This window comes from Mesoplodon bidens, assembly GCF_964165515.1.
Source record: "Mesoplodon bidens genome assembly, chromosome: 18".
Classification (NCBI taxonomy): domain Eukaryota; kingdom Metazoa; phylum Chordata; class Mammalia; order Artiodactyla; family Ziphiidae; genus Mesoplodon; species Mesoplodon bidens.
Window position 1 is genome coordinate 18,384,691 of NC_138175.1, and position 23,476 is coordinate 18,408,166.

At 51.1% G+C, this 23,476-nt stretch overlaps 1 protein-coding gene across 1 annotated transcript; it reads right to left on the reverse strand.

Annotated features, from left to right (window-relative positions):
* Positions 1 to 836: 836 nt before the first annotated feature.
* Positions 837 to 23,449, reverse strand: HAS3 (hyaluronan synthase 3). Its single transcript, XM_081215243.1, has 4 exons — positions 23,381 to 23,449; positions 5,964 to 6,599; positions 2,600 to 2,701; positions 837 to 1,784 (listed from the first exon to the last, which is right to left on the reverse strand). The coding sequence occupies exons 2-4, from the start codon at positions 6,597 to 6,599 to the stop codon at positions 861 to 863; spliced, it is 1,662 nt and encodes a 553-aa protein (XP_081071369.1). The 5' UTR covers positions 23,381 to 23,449; the 3' UTR covers positions 837 to 860.
* Positions 23,450 to 23,476: the final 27 nt, after the last annotated feature.

Below are 23,476 nucleotides of genomic sequence, written 5' to 3' on the forward strand. Positions count from 1 at the left end.
CCCAAGCCCTCACTTCCTTTCTGAGCATGTTGGGGTTTAATCTTCCTGGTAGATGATGAAAACATTTTACCTCCTCAGCAGAGATCACAGACAAGACAATCTAGATATCTGGGCAATTTCCAGGTAGAATACATTCAGCTCAAGGCCTCCATAGAGCCTTGAGCTATGGCCTTTAGCACCACCACCACCGTTTGTTCCTCCTGGCAAACTTTCTTTTTTAACATATATATACACACACTTCCCACTTAAAACCAGTCCAGTGCTAACTCCCTGCTAGTTTGGCTCATCCTTGGGATGTTGAGATGTGGAATGCAGTACTTCACATAAGAAAGCACCATTCCTGGACCCTGTTTTCTGATGCCCAAAGATTAAGCTTCTGGGCCTTGTATTTCAGGCACAATCTTATTGCATTGATAACTAGATCGAGGCGGGGACACGTTACTAGCTGGCCCAGATCTCAGAAATTCTCCCACCACCTCTGATTTTGTTCAGGTGGTCTAAGAGAACCGCTTCCCACGGGCCCTCCTTGCTTACTCACCCATCAGAAGCTGCCACTGAATGGAACTTATTGTTTGGTTTAGCACACTTCTGAGTTCCCTCTGGATCTCGGGAGGAAGTGGAATCTTGCCCAGAGGCCACTGTGTGCACAGAGGCAAGCAGACAGGCGGCCTGAAAACATACATGCCTCCTCTAAGCAGAGCTGGCCCAGGCCGTACTACAGTCACCATTCTTTGCACTTCATATTTGTCCTTTGGACCATTAAAAAACTAAAACACCCCCTCCTCCCTCCCACCCCATCTTCTCCATTCCCCTTCCCTCCCTTACCCATTGCACTTTTCCCACTCTGCTTGAGGGCCACGTCACACCTCAGCAAAAGCTAAGCTATATTGCTCTGGCTTCTTCCCGCATCGCCGGGCAATGATGGCCAGATACAACATGAGGAGGGCCACCCAATAGCAGCCGTACAGGATGGCCCCAGAGACAAGGAAGGCTAGCTCCGTCTCACTGAACAGATCCTGGCAGTAGGCTGTGTAGGCCAGCCCCCCAAGGAGGACTGCCACCCAGATGGACACAGGGATGAGGCCAATGAAGTTCACCACAATGGTTTTTCGACCAGAGGTACCCCAGCCAGACTTGTTGATGGTAGCAATGGCAAAGATCTTGGCTGGCAGGAGGCTGGACATATAGAGAAGGGAGTAGAGTGACATGAAGATCATCTCTGCGTTGCCCCGAAGGAAGCAGGCGTATGTAGCCTTGATAATGCCCACCAGCTGCACTGTCAGCAGGAAGAGAAGAATGTTCCAGATGCGGCCACGGTAGAAAAGCTGTATGACTGTGGCGATAAGGAAGAAGGGGAAGAAACCCGTGACCACTGATTCGTAGGTCATCCAGAGGTGGTGCTTGTGGAACCACAGAGAGTTGTAGAGCCACTCGCGGAAGTAAGACTTGCTCCAGCGGGTCTGCTGGTTAAGCCACCGGAGGTACTTGGTGGGGGTCTCTGTGAGGCATTTAGAGCGAGCTGTATACTTAGTCCTGTAGCCGAGACTCAGGACTCGGTTGGTGAGGTGCCGGTCATCCCCAAAGCTGCACTTGCTGCCTAGGAACTTCTGATGGTACCAGTCCTCCAAGAATTGCTGAAGGAGGCTGTTACGGTACATGCCCAAGGGCCCACTAATGCACTGCACACAGCCAAAGTAGGACTGGCAAGCCCGCTCCACGTTGAAGGCCATCCAGTACCGCACACTGCTCAGGAAGGAGATCCATGAATCGTACTTGTTGAGGATCTGCAAGGGAACCAGAGATGCTGGGCCTCCTTGCCTGAGGACATGAGCCCCAGGAGACAGACACCAGAGACCATGAGGCCTCCCTACACCCCAAGTTCTGGAGCCCATTGCTCCAGTTCCTGGCCATGAGTCCTCGCCCAGCCAGAGCTGGGAAACCAGAGGCTCAGAGGAGGCGACCACACCCAGTCACTCTCCCCAGCACCAGCCCCACCTCTTCTCTGTGTCATGTGCACCGACTGTCCCAATGAAGTTGCTCTAGGAGTCAAAGCCACCTTCAATCTCAGGAGGCAGCCTGTGGTGGTGGCCAAGAGAAAGGCTTGAGAAAGAAGCAGACACCCCAGCCACCCATCCTGACCCTTTCTGCAGTTGGAAAGCTTCTTGGGAAGACATGGTATGTTGCCAGCAGTACCCTTGGAAGAAGACCTGACCCTTTATTTGTACCATACTGCCCAGAGCTCTTCAGCGCAACGTCCCTAAGAGCAAGGGTTTTCAGGGGTCTAACTTCGGAGTTGCTTGGTGCACCATCGGCCAAAAAGGAAGCCCCCTCCAGGATGGATGGCCTCAGAACACTGTGCCCCTCCCAGCAACATAGGCTCTCTATATACCTGTTAAGTGATTTCTCCCCACTTAAAAGAACAGGAAAGGGGTTGGGTAGCAGATGAGCCCTTTGATACCACTGAAAACTGTCAAAGAGGAAACACCCCTCCAAAACACTAGGAAGTCAGATGCCCATTTCCCAAGCATATCCAATTAGATTAAGAAGCAGAAAGAATTCAGACCCCCCCCTCCCCCAGGAATCCTTGGTTACTTCTTACTTGGACATCTCCCCCGACTCCTCCTACTTGGGGGTCCTCCTCCAGGACTCGAAGCATTTCAATTGTGCAGGCTGGATCCAGCACAGTGTCAGAGTCACACACCTGCAGAGGGAATGCACTATCAGTCCATTTTGACCTCAGGTCTAAAACACACACACACACACACACACACACACACACACACACACACGCACACACACACCCCTACCTTTCACATGATACACTTCAAGCCACTAGCAGAGAAATCTATGCCAAATAGAAGGGGTGAAATGAATAACAAAGGAAAGTAAGAAAACGAGTTCAGGTACCAGGCTTGATAGCAACTAGACGGAGAGAGAAATCTCCAGGAGACTTTCAGTGCTGGGCCCAGAAAGGGAGAAGTGCTTAGCACTGGAGAAATCTTTAGCCCCTTACAGAGCCAGGCTCCTCAGAAGTGGTCTTAAAATATTTCTCAAAATATTATTTCTCTTCAAAATAGTATTTCTCTTCAAAAAGTCATTGAAATCAGATGACAAGCATTGTGGCTAGACCAGGGCCAGCAGACATTTCTCAGAAGGCCAAGAAATGGCTCCTGCCAGAGGCTACAGCCGAAAGCTTGCTCATAGGATTATTAAGAACAGGGTCTTCCCTGTTTCAGTCTCTGGTCTCTTAGACAACCAGCCTAAGTGGAGGGTGTATTTAGCCCAGTCACAGGACCTCTAATGAGGCTGCCAGGCCTTCTGTGTTCTGTTGGCCAAGTCTCCCAGATCAGGGCACAGCATGGCCAAGGGCTGCTCTCACGTAGATTCTACTCTGGATGGTCCTGGAAGCTGGCACCAGCTACCTCCAATCAGGACCTGGATCAAATCCTGCCCACCTGCCCGCCTTTCCTAGGGAGACTCCTGGTTTATTTCTAGCAGGTGGCCTGTTATTGTTATTAGTTGAACCTGGACTACAAACACTTACTCTGGTGGCTGACTCCTCTGTTTTCTAGAAAATTGAGATGATACAAAAAGCCCAGATAACCACTGAGTAGAGGAATTGGTTTCCTGACCCCTGACAGAGCAAAGAACAGTATCCACAGATAAGCCCAAACCCCGTTCTGCAAAAGCCTAAAATCCTTTTACTAAAGTTGCTGAGAGTCCATTAGCCTTCAGGAAGGGGGCCGCCCTCTACACTCCAACCCTATACTTTCTCTCTCCACGTTGGAAGACTCAGTGCCCATGACAAGCAGCAGAAGGCAGAGGGGGAACCAGGCAGAGTCATCACAGCCACTCCCTCCTACCTGCACAATGACACATCCTTACAATCCTGGCCCACACTGGGAAGGCCCCAGGGAGCCTCAGGCCAGACTCCCAGAGCCCCCTCAGCTTACAGGCCAAGCTTCCCAGGGCTGCTGGTCTCAAGACTACTTCCTGCCATGACCCTATCTCATTCCTCACGCTGCTTGGCTTCCCTCAACCAGGGAGGTCTTTCCAGCTGAGCAAGGTTAGGAAAGTTAGAGCTCTTGGCTGCCTGAGTTTCCCCACTGGCTGGAGCAGGGTTATCTCCCAAAGAGGGAAAGACACCTTCAGCAGGGCTCAGGAAGACAGGCAGAAACCCAGAGTGTTCAATGACTGGTGCCCAGGGCTGCCCCAAGCAGTGAGCCCAGAGCCGTCAAGAGAAAGGCTGGCTCAGGTGTCTGAGCCTATCTGCTGATCCACCAGAGCACAGAGGAAAGGAAGAGGTGTGGTAGAGCAGGTTTGGGGGGATCCTGTGCTTCAACGGAGTAGATGACAGAGTCACGACGGCTTGAGCACGTGCCAGGGCTCAAGGGCTTTTTCTAAATCTTCTGAGTCCCCAGGCAAGTCTCAAAGGCCCCTTGACCCTAGGTGAACTGCAGAATCAAGAACTGTCTCACATCCCTCCCTCTCCAAGGCTGAGGAGGTCCTTGGGCCTAAGAAGACAAAAAAAGACAAATATGCCAACTCTCATTGCAACTTTCTACACAGCCAAAAACAAAAAATCTGTGGCAAGCTAATTTTAGGCGGGTACAGTATAGAAAATTTGAATATTGGAGTATGCAACATGCTGTCAGCAAGACTGCTGGCACGTAGGTGGGCTACCGCAGCAGCCGCTATCCATTCAAGCGATAGAGAAGGGCAGGAACAGAGGAGAGGACAGTGGATGCTGGACCAGAAATCTGGGGTCCTGGGTGTCAGTTTCTACTTGGTACTGAAATGCATGACCTTTCATCAGTTTTCTCTAGGTTCTGTTATTTGAAAATTGGAGCAGGGGACTTCCCTGGTGGTTCAGTGGTTAAGAGTCCACCTGCCAATGCAGGAGACGTGGGTTCGAGCCCTGGTCCGGGAAGATCCCACATGCCGCGGAGCAACTAAGCCCGTGAGCCACAACTACTGAGCCTACGCTCTAGAGCCCATGAGCCACAACTACTGAGCTTGAGTGCCACAACTACTGAAGCCTGCGCGCCTAGAGCCCACGCTCCTCAACAAGAGAAGCCACCGCAATGAGAAGCCCGTGCACCACAATGAAGACCCAACACAGCCAAAAATAAAATTAATTAAAAGGAAAAGAAAAAGAAAATTGGAGCAATGTTAACCTTGTCAGCATAATAAAATTTCCAGGCTGGTGTCAATGCCTGCTTTGGCTGGAAGCTAGGCAGGGTCTGTTCAGGGTCCTGGCCCTGCCAAGACGGCTGCAGAATCGGGCTGGGGGAGGACTCGCGCATGTCCCTCCGCCTCACAGATAAGAACTTGACACTGGAAAGAGTTGGACTTTTTAGCCCATAACTAAAACTATTTGAGTGCTTTGCAGCATGATTTTTGTTTTGCTCTTCCCCACACTTCTTTATGAAGAGGCTCATCCCCATGTTGCCAGTATCGAGGCAGTATTGCACAGCGGACAAGGACAGACTGCCGGGGCTCAAATCCTGGCTCTGCACCTTACTGCCATGTGACATTAGGCGAGTTACTTAGCCTCTCTGTGCTTCAGGCTCAGTTTCTGTAAGTAGAAATAATAATAGTACCTATCTCCTAGGAGTATTATGAGGATTAAAAGAACTAAAATGTATGAAGTGCCTACAACAGTATCTGGTATAAAGTAAATGCTATACACTTTACACTTGTTTGCTATTATTGGGATACCAATCCATAGACCTGCCCAGAGTCACAGAGCTAAGTAACAGAAAAACCAGGATTCCCTCCCAGGTCTTTCTGACCCCAGGACTGCTGTTAAGAACCATGGTGCCTACTGCCTTCTTAAGTGCAGAGGAGGAATGTGCACAACACAAAGGACCTAGACTGGACCTAAAAGTCCCCAGGAGAGAGTATGCCTGCCTGGCTAGACACATCCACATGTCCACATACACCTAGGGAGGCACGCTTACCTGGATGTAGTCCACTGAACCACCAAGGGCCTTGAAGGCTGTGTACATGACCTCTCGCTTGCCTCCCCACTTCTGCATGATGCATGAGAAGGTGCTGGCCCGCACCACGTTGCGCACACGGTCCATGCCCTCCTGAAGGCTGGCCTCCGTCTCGCCCTCACCCGCCTCATGGAAGTTGCTGCGCCACACAAAGAAGCCGGCTTGCTCGGTGCCACCTAGCACCTCATGGAAGATGTCCAGCATGTAGGCATCCTCCTGGCGATTGCCATCCACCACCATGACCACCTTGAGGTCGGGGAAAGCGATGCGCTGGGCTGAGCGCAGGCACTTGCGCAAGTAGTCGGGGTCCTCCTGGTATGCAGCAATGCAGAGTGCCACAGAGCGCCGCAGTGGGGAGGGCAGCTTCAGTGGCCGGCCTGCCCGCCGCATGCGCCGGTGCTCCAGGAAGGCAAACAGGCTCTGGATGAGCAGGTGCAGACCCAGGATGGCACCGTACAGCCCGAAGGACAGGTAGTGTTTTTCTGTGTGGATGAACTGGTAGCCTGTCACATAAGCTGCCAGGATGCCACCCAGCACTGCCAGGGCAAACAGGCTGGTGCCCACCACACGCAGGGCTGTTGTCAGCTGCACCGGCATCTGGTGGGAGAAGGTGGGAGATGTGGGTCAGGCGGAGGCAGAGGTCAATGGCAGTGGGGGCATTTTCTCTGGGCCTGGCCCAGAACCGGGAGAATGACCCACTAATAAAAACAATTACCATTTATTGAGCATGACTAAGACCGTCTGTAGACTCAGAAGCCAGACTACTGGGGTTCAAATCCCAGCTCTGACACTATCTGTGTGACTGTGTTCTACCCCTTAGTTAATTCATCTGTAAAATGTGGGTTGCAGCACTAACTTCCTAGCTTTTTTGAGAATTAAATGGTTACAAAGCACTTAAAGTAGCATTTATTATCATTAGACAAACCAAAGCCAGAGAGAGCTGTGTGATACCTAGCTGGTGGCAGAACTGGGATCTGCCTGACCCAAAGCTCTCATAGGCAAGCTTCAGTAGGGGTGAGCCTGAGGCCAGAGGAAGCTCTGAGCACCTGAGGGGCCAGGAAGAGGGAGGAGGAGGGGGTCAGGGGCACGTAGGCACCCTCTACCTAGCCTATACCCGCTAGGGGATTACACCAATGAGGCCCATGAAGAAAGTGGGGAAGGAAAAGATAGGAAACAAAGAGATGCCAGAGGAAAAAAAGAAGGAAACAGCTTCCCTTTCTCAAAACAGCTAAATTGGTAAGAGAAACTTTCCCTATGTTCTCTGCTTTCTCACCTTTTTCTCATTTATTTGAGAGGCAGGAAAGAAAGGGAAAGCAATCAGGAAAAGCAGACAAGGTAGAGAAGAGGAAATGAGCGCTGGGGTGTGGACGGCCCTCCTGGAAGCCCAGCACTGGGGCACCAGAGGGAACCGCAGCCACCACTGCAGCAGCCTGGGAGGGGTGGCTGCCTGGGAAGCCCCATCTACTTGGTCCTAGCGCCGCACAGAATCTCTGTCCACGTCCCCCTGCCCCACCACTCCTGGAAATGCTGCCAGGTTTTGTTTGCAACCAAGTCGGGGCTTCCAGCATCTGCCCAATTGGAAATAGCTTTTTTAATGAAAAGAGCCTAGCACTCGGAACCAGAAGTCTCGTGCTTGAGACACAGCTCTACTACCTCCTGGCTGCCTGACCTTGCCCAAATTCTCTGGGACTTAGCATCCCCCCCAGGAGGGGTTCCAGTGGTTTCCTGCTCCATAGGTCTCAGGTAAATCATTTTACTGATTAATAACCCTGAAAGATTACCCAAGTGGGGAGGTGGATGGGGATGGGAGAAGGCTGATGAGGCCAGCTCCCTGCCCTCCATTCTGAGGCCTTCTCCCCATCTCCCCTCCTTGCCACCTGCCTGATCTGGAGAATCCTGTTTCCTCCTCCACCACCACCCACCCACCCTTTGCAGACAATGAGGTCTCACTTCCAAGCTTGCTCCAAGTCTACGTCTCACTAAACCCAACTCCTGACCGCCACCTCAACACAAACACACTTTCTTGCCGGGGGTCTTTTCCCCTGCCACCTCTCACATAGGAGGGGTGAGGAACACGCAGTTAGTGCCTCAATCAGCCGGAGACTCAGGCCTCAGCATTCCAGCAGCTTCGGTCCGGAAAGTACTGTTGGCAGCCTTGCCTCTCCGGGAAGCGCGGCCTCCGGGCGCTCTGCCCCGCCGTCCCGGGGAGCCTGCCGCGTACTTCCTCTGCAGGACTCCCGTCCTTCCTTCTCTCCCCCGCCCCCCCAGCCCGCGGCCGTCGCACGCGCTTGCGGCCCAGGGGTCCCTAGGCCCTGCATCCACCGCCCAGGAGCACCCCCGCCCCCCTCTAGAGCTCACATGCCATGGGGGCGCTGCGGGCACTACTGCCCGCCTGCGCTCTGGGAAAGGGCAGGGGGCGCCGAGGCCAACCCAGCGACCTGCTGGGCGCTGGCGCCCCGCCTCGGTGCAGTGCCGGAGGCGGTGCCCACCAGGTTAACGCAGGCGGGAAGACACTGGCCAGGCTTCTCGCCCACGCCAGAGCCTCGCCTTCTGGCAAAGGCGGTGCCGGCCACACCCACGTGCGGGTTTCCCACGACCCAGCCTGGAAGGAACGGAAAACCCAAGGAATCAGTCGACCCAGGCCTCACTCATCTCCTCGGGGGCCCCAGCTACCTTGGCAAAGTGTGCCTGCAGACAAAGACGGCGTCCCCGGTGTCGCCGGCCCCCTCTTGTCCCAGGCGGGACACCCTCCCTCCCCTGCTCAGGAAGTGGAGACATTACCTCGGCACCCCTACGCCACACAGGACCCAAGAAGGTCCCGCAGCTGGAGACCCCACGTGCAATCAGGCGCTGGTGCGGGGCTCTGCCTCAGGTGGCCCTGCCCAGACAGGGGGCCGTCACCCCCAAGCCGGCGGAGGGAGCCTCTTGCCCCCCCATACCCTTCGCTCGGAAGGGATCCACGAGAGCTCGGCCGCGGTAGGCTAACGCGCACCCGGCTTCAAGGGCAAGAGGTTGGGGGCGCTCCCTAAGCCCTCCCCCCACCCCCAGAGATGAGGGAAAGAGAAAAACCCCAGACAAGGATGCACGCCGCCAATCTACTCCCAACACTTTGCGGGGCTGCCCAGTCTGCAGCCTCTCCAGCTGACAGGTGCGCCCTGCTGCGGGGCCCACACGCGTCGGGGTGGAAACTTGCGCGCGGGGTAGGGGCTCTTTCCTTTGCGCCCGGCCGCCCTCCCGGCCCCTCCGAGCCCCTAAGGTAAGGGAAGCCCAGGCCGCGGGTACGTGCGGCCGTGGCCCGGCTGACCCGCAGAAACCCGGGCGCCGAGCATCTTGGTGCCTGGACAGGTGCGAACCCCTGGGCGGGCCTGGGGCAGGGAGAGACTCCAGCCAGCCTCGTGCCCCTCACCGTCGCCCGCCTCCCAATCCATTCACAAAACAGGAGCCACAAGGGAGGAAGGAAGGAGAGGCTGGAGAAGGAGAGGATGGAGGAAGAAAGGGAGGAGGGGTCAGCGGGGAGGGGGCTGCAGGAACGGGAGCCGGGAAGCTTGGAGATGCCGCAGCCTTCAGCCCGCCTCCTGGCGCTGGACGCCGCGCCCGCACGGCCCTGGGTGCCGGCGGGGTCCGCGGGGCTCAGCAAGAGGCACCCCTGGAGCCCGGCGCGCCCGGGTACCCCGCGCGGCCCGCCCCTCCGAGGCAGCCGGCCGGCCGGCCGGGCCTGCGCTCACCGTGCCGCCGGCTGCCCGCGCTCCGGTGCTCAGCAGGCCCGCGGCTGCTCCATGCCCCTCCTCCCGCTCCTCGCCGCCGCGCCTCTCTCCACCGTGCGCCGCCGCCACCGCGCGCTCCGACTGAAGAGCTCCGGCCCCGCCGAGCCGCCTTTAAGTACCTAGCGCGTCCCCGCCGGGAGAGGCGCCCTCCTCCGGCCCTGGGGCCGGGAAAGTTGGGAAGAGTGGGAGGGCTCCCCCGAGGGCCGCGAGGTAGCACCTCCTTCCCGGCTCGGCCGGGGGTAGCCCCACGCCGCCGGCGCGCGGTGGGACGCAGGGTCCCGAGTGCACGCGGCTACTCCAGTTCGCAAAGATTCAAAAGAGTCTCCGCACCCTCCGAAAATGGGTTCCCCAAGCGGGGCCGAAAGCCGAGCTCCTCCGCGCTCGTTCTGGGACCAACTGCCCGGGGTGGGGGGGTGGTCATTGTGCTCAATCTAGAACCTGAAGCGTAGTTAACTTCAGTATAACCCATAAGGGCTTCCAAAATTGTGACTCTCAGTTGTCCCCTCCTCTGCAAAGCGGGCGAACGGGTAGAAATCCCTCGACTGCAGCACGCGAAGGGACTGTGCGCTGTATAGGGTACTCCCTAAAGCCCAGACCCCAGAACCTTCCTGCCGGCAAAAAAAAAAAAAAAAAAAAAAAAAAAGGCGCAGAAGAGAATGCTTGTTAAATACAGAAAGACTGGTCAAAGGTGTTAACAATTGTGAAATTGTGACAAGCTTAGCTTTGAATCCCGCAGTGGGGCGCTGATGACTTTAACGCTTTTTCAAAAGCTGCAATGGTTTTGCAAGAACCTTGGAAGTTGGTGTCCTAAAGCCAAAACCAACTCTCCTCTCTTTACACCTTTATTTCCGACAACCATGACCTCCTAAATTCCCAACTGATCTCATCGCCAGAGGTTTCCAAGCTCCCAAAAGCTGGTGCTAGACTTGGGTGAGGTGAGGTCTCATGGGGTTGGGGGGAGGTGGGGAGTTCTTAGCAGAGGAAGTTAGTTCAGAACGAGCTGAACACGCTGGGTTTCTAAATCTCAGAAAATCTTGGAGGTATTATAATTGAAGACTAGTAAAAAACGAATTTACATATCTTCCAGATATACCTGGGACAATTTCCATCACTTTTTCCAAGCTGCAAAAAAATTTATAGGAACCTGAGTTGCAATCTGTAAGCTGCTCCTCTCAGAATTCTGTCTTAGGGGCTCACCCTGACTCACTCTGGGCCACAGAGCTCACCCCTCAGTCCCCCAGGCAAGCAGACCTCTGGCACACCTCCTCCACCCCCCCACCCCCGCATCTTGTGTTATATAAACCAAATCACTTCTGGCTTTTGCTTGAGAAAATCATCACTAATATGCTACATGGTTTAAACATTCTTTGTGTGCTTTTTAAAACTAGTATTCGCAATGGGAATGTGTTTTGAACCTCAGATGGGCCCTAATAAGAGCAAACAAGGCACAGGTGGAGAGAGAAGCCCTTGGTTAAGAGGAGGACTCTGGAGTCAGTTCTGCCCCTAGCCGTGTGGCACTAACCTCAGTGTCTTCATCCCAGAAATGGGACTGAGTATCTACTTGACATGGTTGTCACAAGGATTGAAGCGACTGACTGAGAGTAAGTGCTCAGTAAAGGTTAACTGCAGCCAACTTCAACCAGAGAACGGCATCTGCTTGCTGATGCTATGGATTCTACATGCCTATCCCTCCAGGATGTGACACTTGGTGACAGAGAGTTCAGAGATCAGTGTTCATGAAAAATGCGTTGTCTCAATTGCATTATGGACTTCTTGAGCTCTGGGCCACCGCCTCTACGTCCAGGGGCATCACAGAGCCTGGAGTTGCCAGAGACTGGAGGAGCTATCTGATTCTACCTCCTACCCAAATTTGCCATCTGCAAAATTTTAGAACAGGGGAAATAAGCAGGGGCTGGGCGGCAACAAAGATGAGTGCATCGGCCTGGTGGGGAGCCAAGGTCCCATTTAAAGGAGATGTCCCTTTGAGAGGAAGGGCCCAGCGTGGCCAGGTGCTCTGTTGTTGAGAAGCCAGAAATCCAGATTTTTACGTGAAATCTCCTCATATTAAAGTGTTAGCTACTAATTCAAACGTTAAAAAACACTCCACAGGCCAGGCCAAATGTGTCTGAGTCAGATCCAACCAACTGGCTGCTTGCAAGTGACCTGTTTAGACGCTTAAGGAACGGAGCAGCCAGTTTGGAAAGGTCCCGTCTGCCCTCAGCAACACAGCAACATGACTTCTTGGGTGCAAGTTTCCTGGGGCTGCTCCAGGCTCATCTCATGCCTAGTTAATTTCTAAGGCTCCAAATTTGTCCCACAGGCTTAGTGCCTGTCTCACGCAGCTGCTTCCAGGGAGGTTTATAGGGGGTGTGCTGGTACAGCACCACCTCACTAGTCAGTTAAAACCTCCGAAATGAACAGCAGGTCCAGATGCAACATTATGAGAACAGTAAACACTCTGCCCATATCAATTGCCTTGGCCACCTCAATGGCTTCCCCCAGGGAGCAAATTCTCTTTTTCTGGTCTGCAGGGCCAGCAACCTGGTGTTATCAGACAGCTTGGAGAGTCTTTACCTTTGTGGCCCCACAGGATTTGCCTGTAATTAACATCCACTTTGCCGTGTCCTATTTGCATTCATCTCTTCAGGGGGAGATGGGTAGGGGAATCCTTAAGGGGCTGATACAATAAAGCTCACATTTATCTCTGCTTACCACTGGGGATTTAGAAATAGGACTAATTCCATACCCAATTACTTAAAAATGTGAATTCAGAGGTTGCTGAATTGGCTTTTACACAGGTTCCAGAGGGTAGACCTCCTATTTAGCTCTGTAGCAGAAGATTCATGCGGCATTTCGACATTCATTTACCAAACGCTGAAGACCTGCTCTGAGCAGAGAAGGATGCTTTGGCACTGCGAAGTCTCAGGCTGGTCCCTGCCATCTAGATGGTTATCCGTTCTGAAGACAAATACACTTCAAAAATTAAGTCACCATACAAGAAAGTTTATAATTAAATGTTGATGAGAGAATCCAACTGCAAGAGTTTGAAGATTTCAGGGAAGAGATCTCTGTGAGCTGGTATGGGCTGGGCAGAGTTTCATGGAGGACTTGAGCTGACTGTGTAGAGACAAGAGCATTCTAGACAGGAAACAAAGCTTACGAACAAGAGTAGGTAGAGGAATGGGTGAGGTGTGTCTGAAGGCCAGCAAAGAGAGGTCTGGATGAAACAAGAAATTTAAACTGAAGAAGTTGCAACGGTGCCTGCTCTGTAGAAAGTGCCTGATAAAGTCTAGCTGCAGAGAAGAAGGAAGCTAGGGATGGATTCTGGAAGGCCTTGGGTGACTGAATAAGGAGTTTGGATTTTATCCAGTAGGTAACAGAGAATATTGAAGATGCCAGAGCAAGGTAGCAAGAGGTTGTAAGTATTGTTTGGGGATGGCTGAGCCAGTGGTGTTTTGGGGTAAGGACTAGGAATAGGGTAGGAGACCTGTTAGGAGGCAGATAAACCACAAAAAAGGGGTGAGAAAGGGCAGCTGTGAGAATTGTTGGTGCTGCCCTCAGGAAGTGGAGGTGAGGGCAGGCAGTGCCAACTATCTTGGGCACAAGTGAGAGCACAGGTGGAGGAATAATCAAGGAAGAGACTTCTGCAGTTCCGAGGGTGGAGGGGGCCATTCTCAAAGCTCTGGAGGTTTTGAGAAGACTGGAGCTGACAGTGCCACAAACATGTATTTCACCTTTCAGCTGATTTTCAAATTCAAACCCATGAAATACTCAAATACCTTTGTGCCGATAGGAGCCTGCCATTCGACCCCTCTTGTCATCACTCGTGCTTGAAGCTGCGGGACAACCCTGCCAGCCACTAACCAGGAGTTGCTTTGCTCCGCTGGTAGCCTAGTGAATGACTGGGTGGGGGAGGGGCGGAGGGATGGTCTAGTTCCACAGGCTGCCCCCTCCCCCTCTGACCTCACGCTTTAGTGCTCCACTCTGGCATCCAGCCCACAGCCTCCAGCGAAGCCAAGCAGAATGGGGGATGGCAGCCAAGCCACCAGGTCTCCCTCAGTCCCTCCAGGCTTCATCCCATCCACTTCCTCTGGGCTGACCACAATCAAATCCTCTTGAAGGTAATGAAGGTGAATTTAAATTGGCCCCCAAAGAGTAGCTGGTTATGCCCCCCAGCTGACTGCACAGGGCCTCCTCCTCAAGGCAGCCTATAATCTGCCACACTAGTTCATACATAATTCCAGGTGGAAAGTGTGTGCCTTGACAGCGGCAAGGCAGCTACTACCAAGCAAAGTTATCCCTTCATAACTCTTCCCTCTTACCGACAAGTCCTCTGTAATCAGTACCATTTCTAGGTGCTATGTTTGAAGAAGCAGGCTTAAGGACTTTTCTGTCCTGCAGTTACAATGGTTAGATTTTAACTCCAGTCTCTCGCCGTGGATGGAAGAGTCATTTTCATTTCAAATTAAAGGGCCTCTGCTCTGCTGGAGGCAGAGCTGCCAGCTCCTACTAAGGGGCCAGGTTCTTTTATGCTGGCTTGAAGGTCAGGATTAGAAGGGCACACAGAACGAACGATAACCAAGTGTCAAGCCAGACCTGGAGATGTTTTCTTGAAATTCTGAACAGGAAAAGCTCTTCCTGGCCATCTTTCCTTCCTCTCCCTCCCCCAGGTGAATGCAGAAAGAAATCCAGAAGGCCATTTTAAACCATAACCTACCTTCTTGGCAGAATATTGTGCAGCTACTGAATATAATGTAATGCTCGGGAAGAGAATGTAGGCATAGGCAAAAAGCTTATAATGCAAGGTTAAGTAAAAAAGGCAGGATACAAAAATTGTCATGTATGAATGACTACATTTACATTGTTTTCTTTTGAATCCTATGAATTAAAGGGCAGGAGAGAAATTCACCCAGATATTAAGATCAGGTTTGTTTGGGTGGTAGAAAAATGAATTTTTTCTCTTTGCCCTTTTCTCTGTATTCTCCAAACATTCTATAAATAAGTACAGTAGTCTTGTAATAAAAAGATTATTTTAAAATGATATGAATTGTAAATTCACAGAATTTCCTTCTAAACTAGCGCTGGGTGGGATACAGCCCATATCATACATGGGCTCATGTGAGAAAGTCTGGCAACCTCAGTCTACTAAGAAAGCAGGAAAGTTGGGAGGGCCAGGATATAGGATTAGTGGTAGCCAAAACTCCAGTACTTTGCTTTATTTAAATCCCTCCCACTGTTCCTTTGAGAGAATTTTTGCAGGAAAGAGGGGAGTATGTAGAGCTGTGCCTGCTCATCCAGCAGCTCTGAGTGAATTATAAAAAGACTCCTTCTTCCTTCCTCCTGGCAACACAGCCCAGAGCAAGGGCACACGGCTTGCCTGGCACAGCCCAGGTGGTGTCAGCCCCCACTCAGCCCCTTCTCCAGGGTCACAGTGATCCTGGGGAAGGGAGGCAGGTGCGCTAAATGTGGGCTCTAGTAGTACCCTGAAAGGATGCTTTTCCTGAAAAAAAGTATTTCCAAGAATGATGATGTCAACAGCATTGCACTCCTGCCCGGGGAGAGGCTGTCTCCTCTGGGTGTTGTAAACCTACCCCCATGCCAGTACCAATGGGTACGTCCACACCCACACGTGCACGTAACATACTGTACACAGAACGGATACACGCATACTTGCTCATTACACAAGCGCACACTCACTTTCCCGGGCTTCAGCGGGATGCAATCCCAGCCTACAGCCCCAGTTGCAGGATCAGCAGGAGAAGAACAAAACCACTTAAGGTAACCTTGTTCCAAATTCATTTGGCTTCGTTACAATAACATCAACCACAGTTCTTAAATGTGCCGGCGCTTCTGCTTCATGTCCTTTTTCTTGATTAAAGACACTGCTAGTCACTGTCACAGAGGAGGTCCGAAGCTGGATCCTCCATAAAAGCAGTAAGAGAAGAGCTGAGGGTAGAGGCAGTTCCCATCAGCTCCTTCGTGGGGAGAGACCCCCCAAAATATGTCCCACTCTCAGATTTTTTTTGTTAGGACACCCCCCTAACATACACACACATTCTCTCTCTCCCTCCCACTCCCTCCCTCTCTCTCTCTCTCCTCTTTTCTCACCAGATAAGCTAATGTAGTGTTTCTCACGTCTGGCTGCTGCACGTTAGACTTTTAAAACCTGGGGAGCTTTTTGAAAAACTAATGCCTGGACCCTATCCCAGATCGATTTAGTCACAATCACTGGGGGTGAGCCCCAGGCTTGAATTTTTTATTTAATTCCCTAGGAGATTCTATTACACATCCAGCAGTGAGAACGCATCCTGAGGATTCTCCTCAGCTGGGTTTGCAAGTGCATTTCTGGCACTGGGAGGACAGCAGACAGCCAGCCAGTCCCAGAGGTGAACTCCAGAGCGTACAAGTATCTATCCATTTTCCTCCAGCACCATGCCTGCCACGCTTGTTTGAATTAAGTGACCTTAAAAACTTAACAATGAACCAATGAGCTATTAAGCCAGAAGGAAAAAAAAGAAAAAGGAGAAAAGACACTGATTTGAGGTGGAAATTAGGAGGGAGAGCCAAGGAGAAACAGAGGCGGGCAGACAGGACCAGGTGGGCACGTCACTCCCCAGATCTCCGAATCTACCTGGAATTGGGTTGATATAATCTTTTTGTTGGCAAAGGTGCTGCCTGCTTTTTCCAGAACTGGGGGAAAGCCACGGAGAGAGTTGCCAAAAACAACTAGGATTAGTTTTTGTTTTACAAAGGACAGGACTTCTGCACACTGAGGGCTTTTCCTACCTAGAGGATGGGTTAGGGTAGTGGATGTGGGCTGCTCTCTTTTGGGGCATGGAGTCTCCATGACTCTCTCTCACATGGTCCTGGCCTTGGCCACAGAGAAACACCCACATGGCTGATGCTAGAGCCTTGTTCTTTGCACTCTCTGAACAGCACTGATAGTTTCTTTGCAAAGTGGCAGGGGGATCACCCCAGGCCCAGCTCTTCGAAGCATCAGCACCACCATTCTTTTAGTAAAGACAGCCTAATTTCAGGCTGGCCCTTCCCTAAGATTAACATGGTCACCATAGGTTTTGAAGTTTGGAAAGCGGTGTGTGGTCTAATACAGGGGTGTGTGAATGTGCCCCACCCAGGCACTGTTCTGAGCAGGTTTTAGCTCTTAAGGCAGACAGTGAAGATTAAATTTTACATCGTTTAATAAACCACTTAAACGCCCAGTAGCTCTTCCTCGTTCCCCAGCAGAGAGGGTAGGGTGCTCCTGCAGCTCTGAAGCTGCCCCGCAAACGGCCCGCCTCTCCTAACACCAACAACTCTCACCCTCAGCCCCCCTGCATCTCTGAGATGGAGTTAGGTGCTGGCTAACTGGTTCCTTCCTATAAGAACTAGCAAATAAAGTCAGAAGTTTCTCTGCTCTAGTGCACTCACTCGCTTCTCCCTTTTTCTCTTCCCATCTGCAAGAACTTATCTCTCTGGACCTTATTTTTCCCTTCTGCAAAATAGGGCCATTAATTCCAGTCTCATTTTTTTCTCTGAAGGAATGGTATGGAATAGAGCTATCAATGTATATATGTGAGAAATACATACACAAGCATTAAAACGATCCATTGTTATCATTCTGAGATACCAAAATCTGAGAACCAAAACCCTGCTTACAGGAGGTAAAAAGGTAAAACAAACAAAAAAACAACAAACCTTCAAAGGAGACATTTCTGGGCTCTGACTGGAGTTCACAGGAAGACTTACTACATTTTCTATGTTCCCACACACGGTGCGGCAGCTTCAAGGGTCTACTACCTTAGCCACCCCCAGAAAGAAGAACAGGCCTTTCAGTGAGCAATTTACAAAAGCTGCCGAAGTACAGGAGCAGGTGGGCTGGGGGGCTTTAGCAAATCTCATCTCCAGCTGCTAGGCAAACTACAAGGTCAAAAACAAGATCTATAACAAGTTCTGGTGTTTGAGGTTAGGTTTTGATGTACGTGGGCACTATCTGGAGGGAATCAGGGCTGAGGTTTATCTTGACATACATGGTCCATCTGAACAAGCAGGGAACCACTGTCCTTATCCTCACTTATATTAACAGTTTTTTACCACTTGGAAGTATAGTGTCTATTGGGTGGCAAAGCACAGTGGCTAAAAGCTCAGCCTTGGGAGCCAGACTGCCTGGGTCCAAATACTGGTTTGGCTACTTCTCACTAACTACGTAATCTGGAGCAAGTAATTAGCCTCTTGTGTGCCTCAGTTTTCCCATCTGTAAAGCAGGGATAATAATAATACCTACCTCGGGACTTCCATGGTGGTGCAGTGGTTAAGAATCCGCCTGACAGTGCAGGGAACACGGGTTTGAGCCCTGGTCCAGGAAGATCCTACAATGCCTCGGAGCAAGTAAGCCTGTGCACCACAACTACTGAGCCTGCGCTCTAGAGCCCGTGCTCTGCAACAAGAGAAGCCACCACAATGAGAAGCCCGCGCACTGCAACAAAGAGTAGCCCCTGCTCGACGCAATTAGAGAAAGCCCGTGTGCAGCAACAAAGACCCAACGCAGCCAAAAATAAATAAATAAAAAAAAATAATAATACCTACCTCATGGGCCCAGTGTGAGGATTTAGTGGATTAATATATGTCAAGTGTACAGAAGAGCACAATAAGCTCTGTTAACTGATTATGATGTACAGTGATGTAGAGCTACAGCAATCATTCATCCTGTGTTTTACAGGATGAACCTGATACTTTAAGGGGCCTGAGGCTGGTGTGGGAACCGTGGTCATTATCCTGGGGACACCTCAAACCCCATGAGAAGGCACACCCTAACACTCAGGACGGAGTCTCAGAGCTGAGAGCCTAGTCATAGCTCTTTTGAATACACCTGCAGGAGCTCAGGATTTCTCTTCAGGACGAGTACTTGTAGCTGGACTTTGGCTGCCGGTGAGCATACTTGCAAAGCGTTATTGTGCCCCTACCGGTGGTTTTGATACACAGAAAACTCCATCCCCTGAAGATTTCCTGCGCCCGAATTATTTAAAGAACGGTGTTAACACTTTGATGTGGTGACTGAACCTGCATTGCATGGTTATTAAAGCAGTGTCAGCTGAGGATGGAGGAACGTAGATTGGCCACAAGCATGTTGGTGGAAGGAACACTGAAAATGTTCGTATCTTCTGGATCCAGCCTTCCAACCTCTTAGGACTTATCCTATAGAAACACTTCAGTATGCAAAGAGTTATGCTTGAGAATCATTGGAACTTAGAAATAATTCAACTGACCATCAAGAGGCAAATGCTTAAACCAGCTGTGGCTCATCTATACAATGGAAGACACCACATCACAGAGGAGAGGGGGCTGTAAGTACTGAGTGTCTCCAAGGTATGTGACTAAGAAAAAAATCTATGGGACACTCTTTATGGTGACAATCCCATTTTTGTTTTTGAAAGCAGTAAGGTATATTCGTGTTCATTTGGGAAAAGGATGAAAGGAAGGAAAGATCTGGAGGGATATACACCCACCTGCTGGTCAGTGGTAACCGTGGGGTAGGAATGGAGGCGAGATCGTGCGAATTCTTGTTACGTATACTTTAAATTTGTTATATTTCATAAAACATATAATCTGCACACATGTGCATACACACACACACACACACGCACACAGCCAGGGCATGTGTATCTGAGGGCTCTGCCACTCCTCAGCACTCTGAGGGCACGGAGCCAGCACAGGGTTGGCATCCCTCAGCTCGTGTCAGCAGAGTTCCAATGACTGCTTCGTGGGACCCACATGCCAGGGCTCCTGTGTGTATATGAGCTCCTGAGCGCTTCCCAAACTGTGCTCTAGTTGAAAGGGCTTTGCTGCTATACTAATTTTAGGGGGAGAGGCTCCATAGGATTCAAGAGATGTTCAAAAGAGTCTGCCTCAAGCCCCCCAGGAGACTTGGGCCAAATTCCACCAAAAGGGAATAACTATAGTTTGCCTCTCTGTTCCACGATGTTGTTGTATCATACAAGTTCATGGGTAAAAAACGACCTTCCGAACTAAAGGAAACAGAGAAACTGATCTTGCTATTCTATGCCCTAAGGGACTGCAGAGTGTCATGGGGGTGGGGGCAGGTAATACCTGAGCCTCCTGGGAATACGGACCTACTTCAGTCAGCATGAAGAACACTGGGGAGGGACAAGAGGGATGACCCTTCAAATAAATGGGTGCAGCCCCTTCCAGGGCTGATGGTGCAGGTCTGTGCTGCCTCTACACCCGCTGGCAGGCACGGGGTACGCCGAGCACAGCCCTGAGCCCCGCCAACAGGGAGGAGCGCAGCAGCCGGTGTTCTAGAAGACAACTCCCCAGCCCCCAAGTGGCCAGTCAGCTCCGAGCAGAGTGGTGCATGGAAGTGAGGTGCCGTGCACTGCAGGGAGGCTGCCACGTGTGACTGCAGAAGCTCTGTGGCTGCAGGACTCGCTGGAGGACACAGCAGAGCCCTTAGAGGTCACGCCTGCTGCTGTCCAGGAGGCAGTGGAAGAAGACCACTCCCCAGGCCCCCGTCGTGGTCAGGGCAAAGTGGCTTGCCTCCCACAGCCCACCCTGGAACTCAGCTCCCGTTTTGACTCTCTCCCTTGCCACTGAAATTCCAGCTGAGCTTTTGGATTTCTGTGCAAAGAGACTGCAGAAGCCGATCCAGCTTTGTACAGGTCGGGTGAATCATCCCCCAACCAACTGATTAACTTTCACGTGTCTTGGCCATCCCTCCACTGCAGGTGGCAGGCAAGGCTCCCTTCACTCACGGCCTCACAGACAAAGAGATGCAGCAGGGCAGGGACGAAGGCCAGACCAACCCGTCTGCTGTCCTTTATGGGGCCCACGAGGAGAAACGGCTGCTGCCAAAGAAGGGGTTGGTGAAAGGGGATGGGGCTCACCGCTTCCAAACTGAGAAAAACCTGGTTGGATGTGAATTCCTCTGGCTCAATATGTTTCCCATTTTACAGCTTTTATCATCTTGGCCTCAAAGCACTTCCCAAAAACAAGCTGAAGGGGCTTCAGGTGGAAACAGGTCTGTGGCTGCCCCCTCACTCAGAGCAGTCCGCAGGTTCCACACTGTTCGGCACGCCGCCCCCTGCGCGCCACCTCCTGCCCGCTCACCGTGCTCCGCAGCACTGCCCTCCTCTCTCACCTCCAGGCTCTGGCGCTTGCCGCTCCCTTTGCCTGGACCGCTCTTCCCTCAAGTATCTTCATGGCCGCTCCCTCACCTCCTTCTGATCCTTACTCAGACTTCAACTTGTCAGTGAGGCCCTCTCTGGACAACTTATCCAAACTCACAGCTCTCACCCCATACACTGCTCACCCCTCCTTCCCGACTTGATTTTTCCCTAGAGCATTTATCACCATTTGATATCCTGCTTTATTCTTTATCTTACTTGTTGCCTGTCTCCTCCTGCTACAACGTAAGCTTCCCCTGAAGGTAAGCATTTTGTTCACTGCAGTGTTCTCAGCACCTGGTGCAGCGTCTGGCACATAGTAGGTGTTCAACAAATTGTTGTCGTCGTTGTCTGTGATTCGCTTTCCTACCCTCCTGTCCCTGGTCAGCCCTTACACGTGGGTGGGTCGGCAGAGCCATAGGAAAGTGAAGGAATGGAGAAGAGAGGTGAAGAAAGAAGAATATGAAAATATGGAAAAGTATGTGTTTGGAGAGATGATAAGGAGTAAAGTGCAAGTTAAGAGATTTCTGATTAAATAAGAGAGTGTGTAGAAGGGTAAGTTCGTGCCAAGGAGGAAGGACAAAACAGCAGAGAGGGAAACTCTCCAGAATGTCCAGTAAGTCTAACCTGATCAACCAGTTGACACTTGGGCAGAGAGCCTGGGGTTTGGCTGCAGCCACAGCTTTGGGCCCCTGCCTGTCTCTTGCCACAGTGCCATCCTCTGGAGACCAAGGGAGATGTGCCGGTGGCCTAGAAGAGGAGGAAGAAGCAGGGAAGGGAAAGGGGGCAAGTAAAAAACCAATGAGTGATACAGGGGGGCGTGGGACAGACTGCTACGCAGTGGAGGGGACTGGAGGTGCGAGGCCAGGAGAGTTTTTGTAGCAGAGACAAAGGGAGGAGACTGGAGGAGCAGCAGGAGGAGGTGGCCGCAGAGGGAGGAGAGACGGGCAGAGGTGGGAGGCAAGCACAGGGACGCTGCTGTTACACAGAAGCAGACAGGCCTCTCGGGCCTGTGCAGGAAAGTGTCACTATTGCTCCAGCCATCTGCCCCTGGAGTTCTGTGCCTTTTTCTTTTTCTTAAGTTTTGCGTTCTTATTATCGTAAAGCTCTCAATTCTCATGCTGTTTCTCAAGGATGGAGACATATATGGATATAGATATCTATACACATAAACATGGGAGATTATTTTACAATTTGGTAATTTTTAATATTTTGGTCATATTTGGTGTTTAGAAGGGTTATATTAAGGTATCCTCCCCTTGAGTTTGGTAACAAGGACAGAAAAGGTCACTCTCTGAAACTGAATCCATCAAAATCAATAAAGAACAGATGCTTTTAGCCAGTTGCCAAATAATTCAAATTAAGAGTCAATTTATAAATGGAGATAAGGGGACCAGAATGCTTTGTGAGGCACTCCCTAGACTAGGTGTTTAGACTAGAGACTTTCTCAGTCTAATCAAGCTGATCAATTAGGATATGTCCTCAGAACTGAAATACATTTAATACAAATAAAGTTGTAAGTTAAACCAACCATCTAACATACCTAATCTGATTATCTTAAGTGGGTTTTATGGGGTTTAGTTAGAGGAAGGCCAAGAAATAAAAACTTTTAGTGTATATCCAGCTGGTCCAAAGGAGATTCTTCTCTGATTTGAAAGCCCAATCCTGATTTTCTAGACATCCTTGATTTGGATAATGGAATAATCCAGCTACCCTAGCTGAACGGAAATATTCCTTGAAAACATCTGACTGCTTTTGTTCACTGCTCTCTAGGCTAACCTGTGGGCCATGGCTTTCTGTGAGCTGGCTTCTTTAAAGGGATGCTCACCACAAAGGTTCTAAGCTAAGGACGCGTCTGTAATCTGGCCAGAAGAAAGTAGCCTGATGTTAACTGGCAAGTGGGCCTGCTTGTAGACAGTCCTTCAGTCACCTCAGAGTTTTGGGAAACTGTGTTTTGGTTCTCTGGGCCTGGTCACCAGAGAGTAGGGATAGAACCCTGTGATAAAATTCAGCCCTGCAGAGCTGAGGACTGGTTAAGGACTCTGGGTTAGCCTCACCAAGGTGTTGATGACTGGTATGGGTTGTCTGAAGCGATCATCCAGCATGTCCTTTTAGTCCTCTTTTTTAGCTACAATCAAAATTCAGGAGCCAAAATACATAAATAGATAAAAAGACGTCTAGAGTGCTACGTGTGAAATGAGTTCAGTAAACCTGGCATCAGGTCACCAATACACAATGCACTTTCCAACAGGCATTTAGTACGAACACACTGTCCAAGCATTCCTCTTCCTCAAGGAGCAGAAGACTGAAGGCGGGATAGAAACTCTCTCATCTGAGATGTTTGTGGCTCTTTTCTCCTATAATCAGGGCAACTCTGTGCTAACAGTAGCAGAGGGAGTGAAAGAAAATGGCCTGGGAGGGCAAACACAGCACTTACCTTTCTTCTCTGGAAGATTCAGCCAGCTTGATTCTCTTTTCTGGAGATCAAATCCTCAGCGCCATAGCTTTCCATCTCAAAAGCAGAAGACCAGAT

Bases quoted from the DNA above. Each gene is read 5' to 3' on its own strand.
- HAS3 (XM_081215243.1), bottom strand. From the start codon at position 6,599: ATGCCGGTGCAGCTGACAACAGCCCTGCGTGTGGTGGGCACCAGCCTG. The intron at 2,702-5,963 runs GTAAGCGTGCCT...TTCCCTCTGCAG, and splicing joins GTTCAGTGGACTACATCCAG to GTGTGTGACTCTGACACTGT. The intron at 1,785-2,599 runs GTAAGAAGTAAC...GTTCCCTTGCAG, and splicing joins GAGTCGGGGGAGATGTCCAA to ATCCTCAACAAGTACGATTC.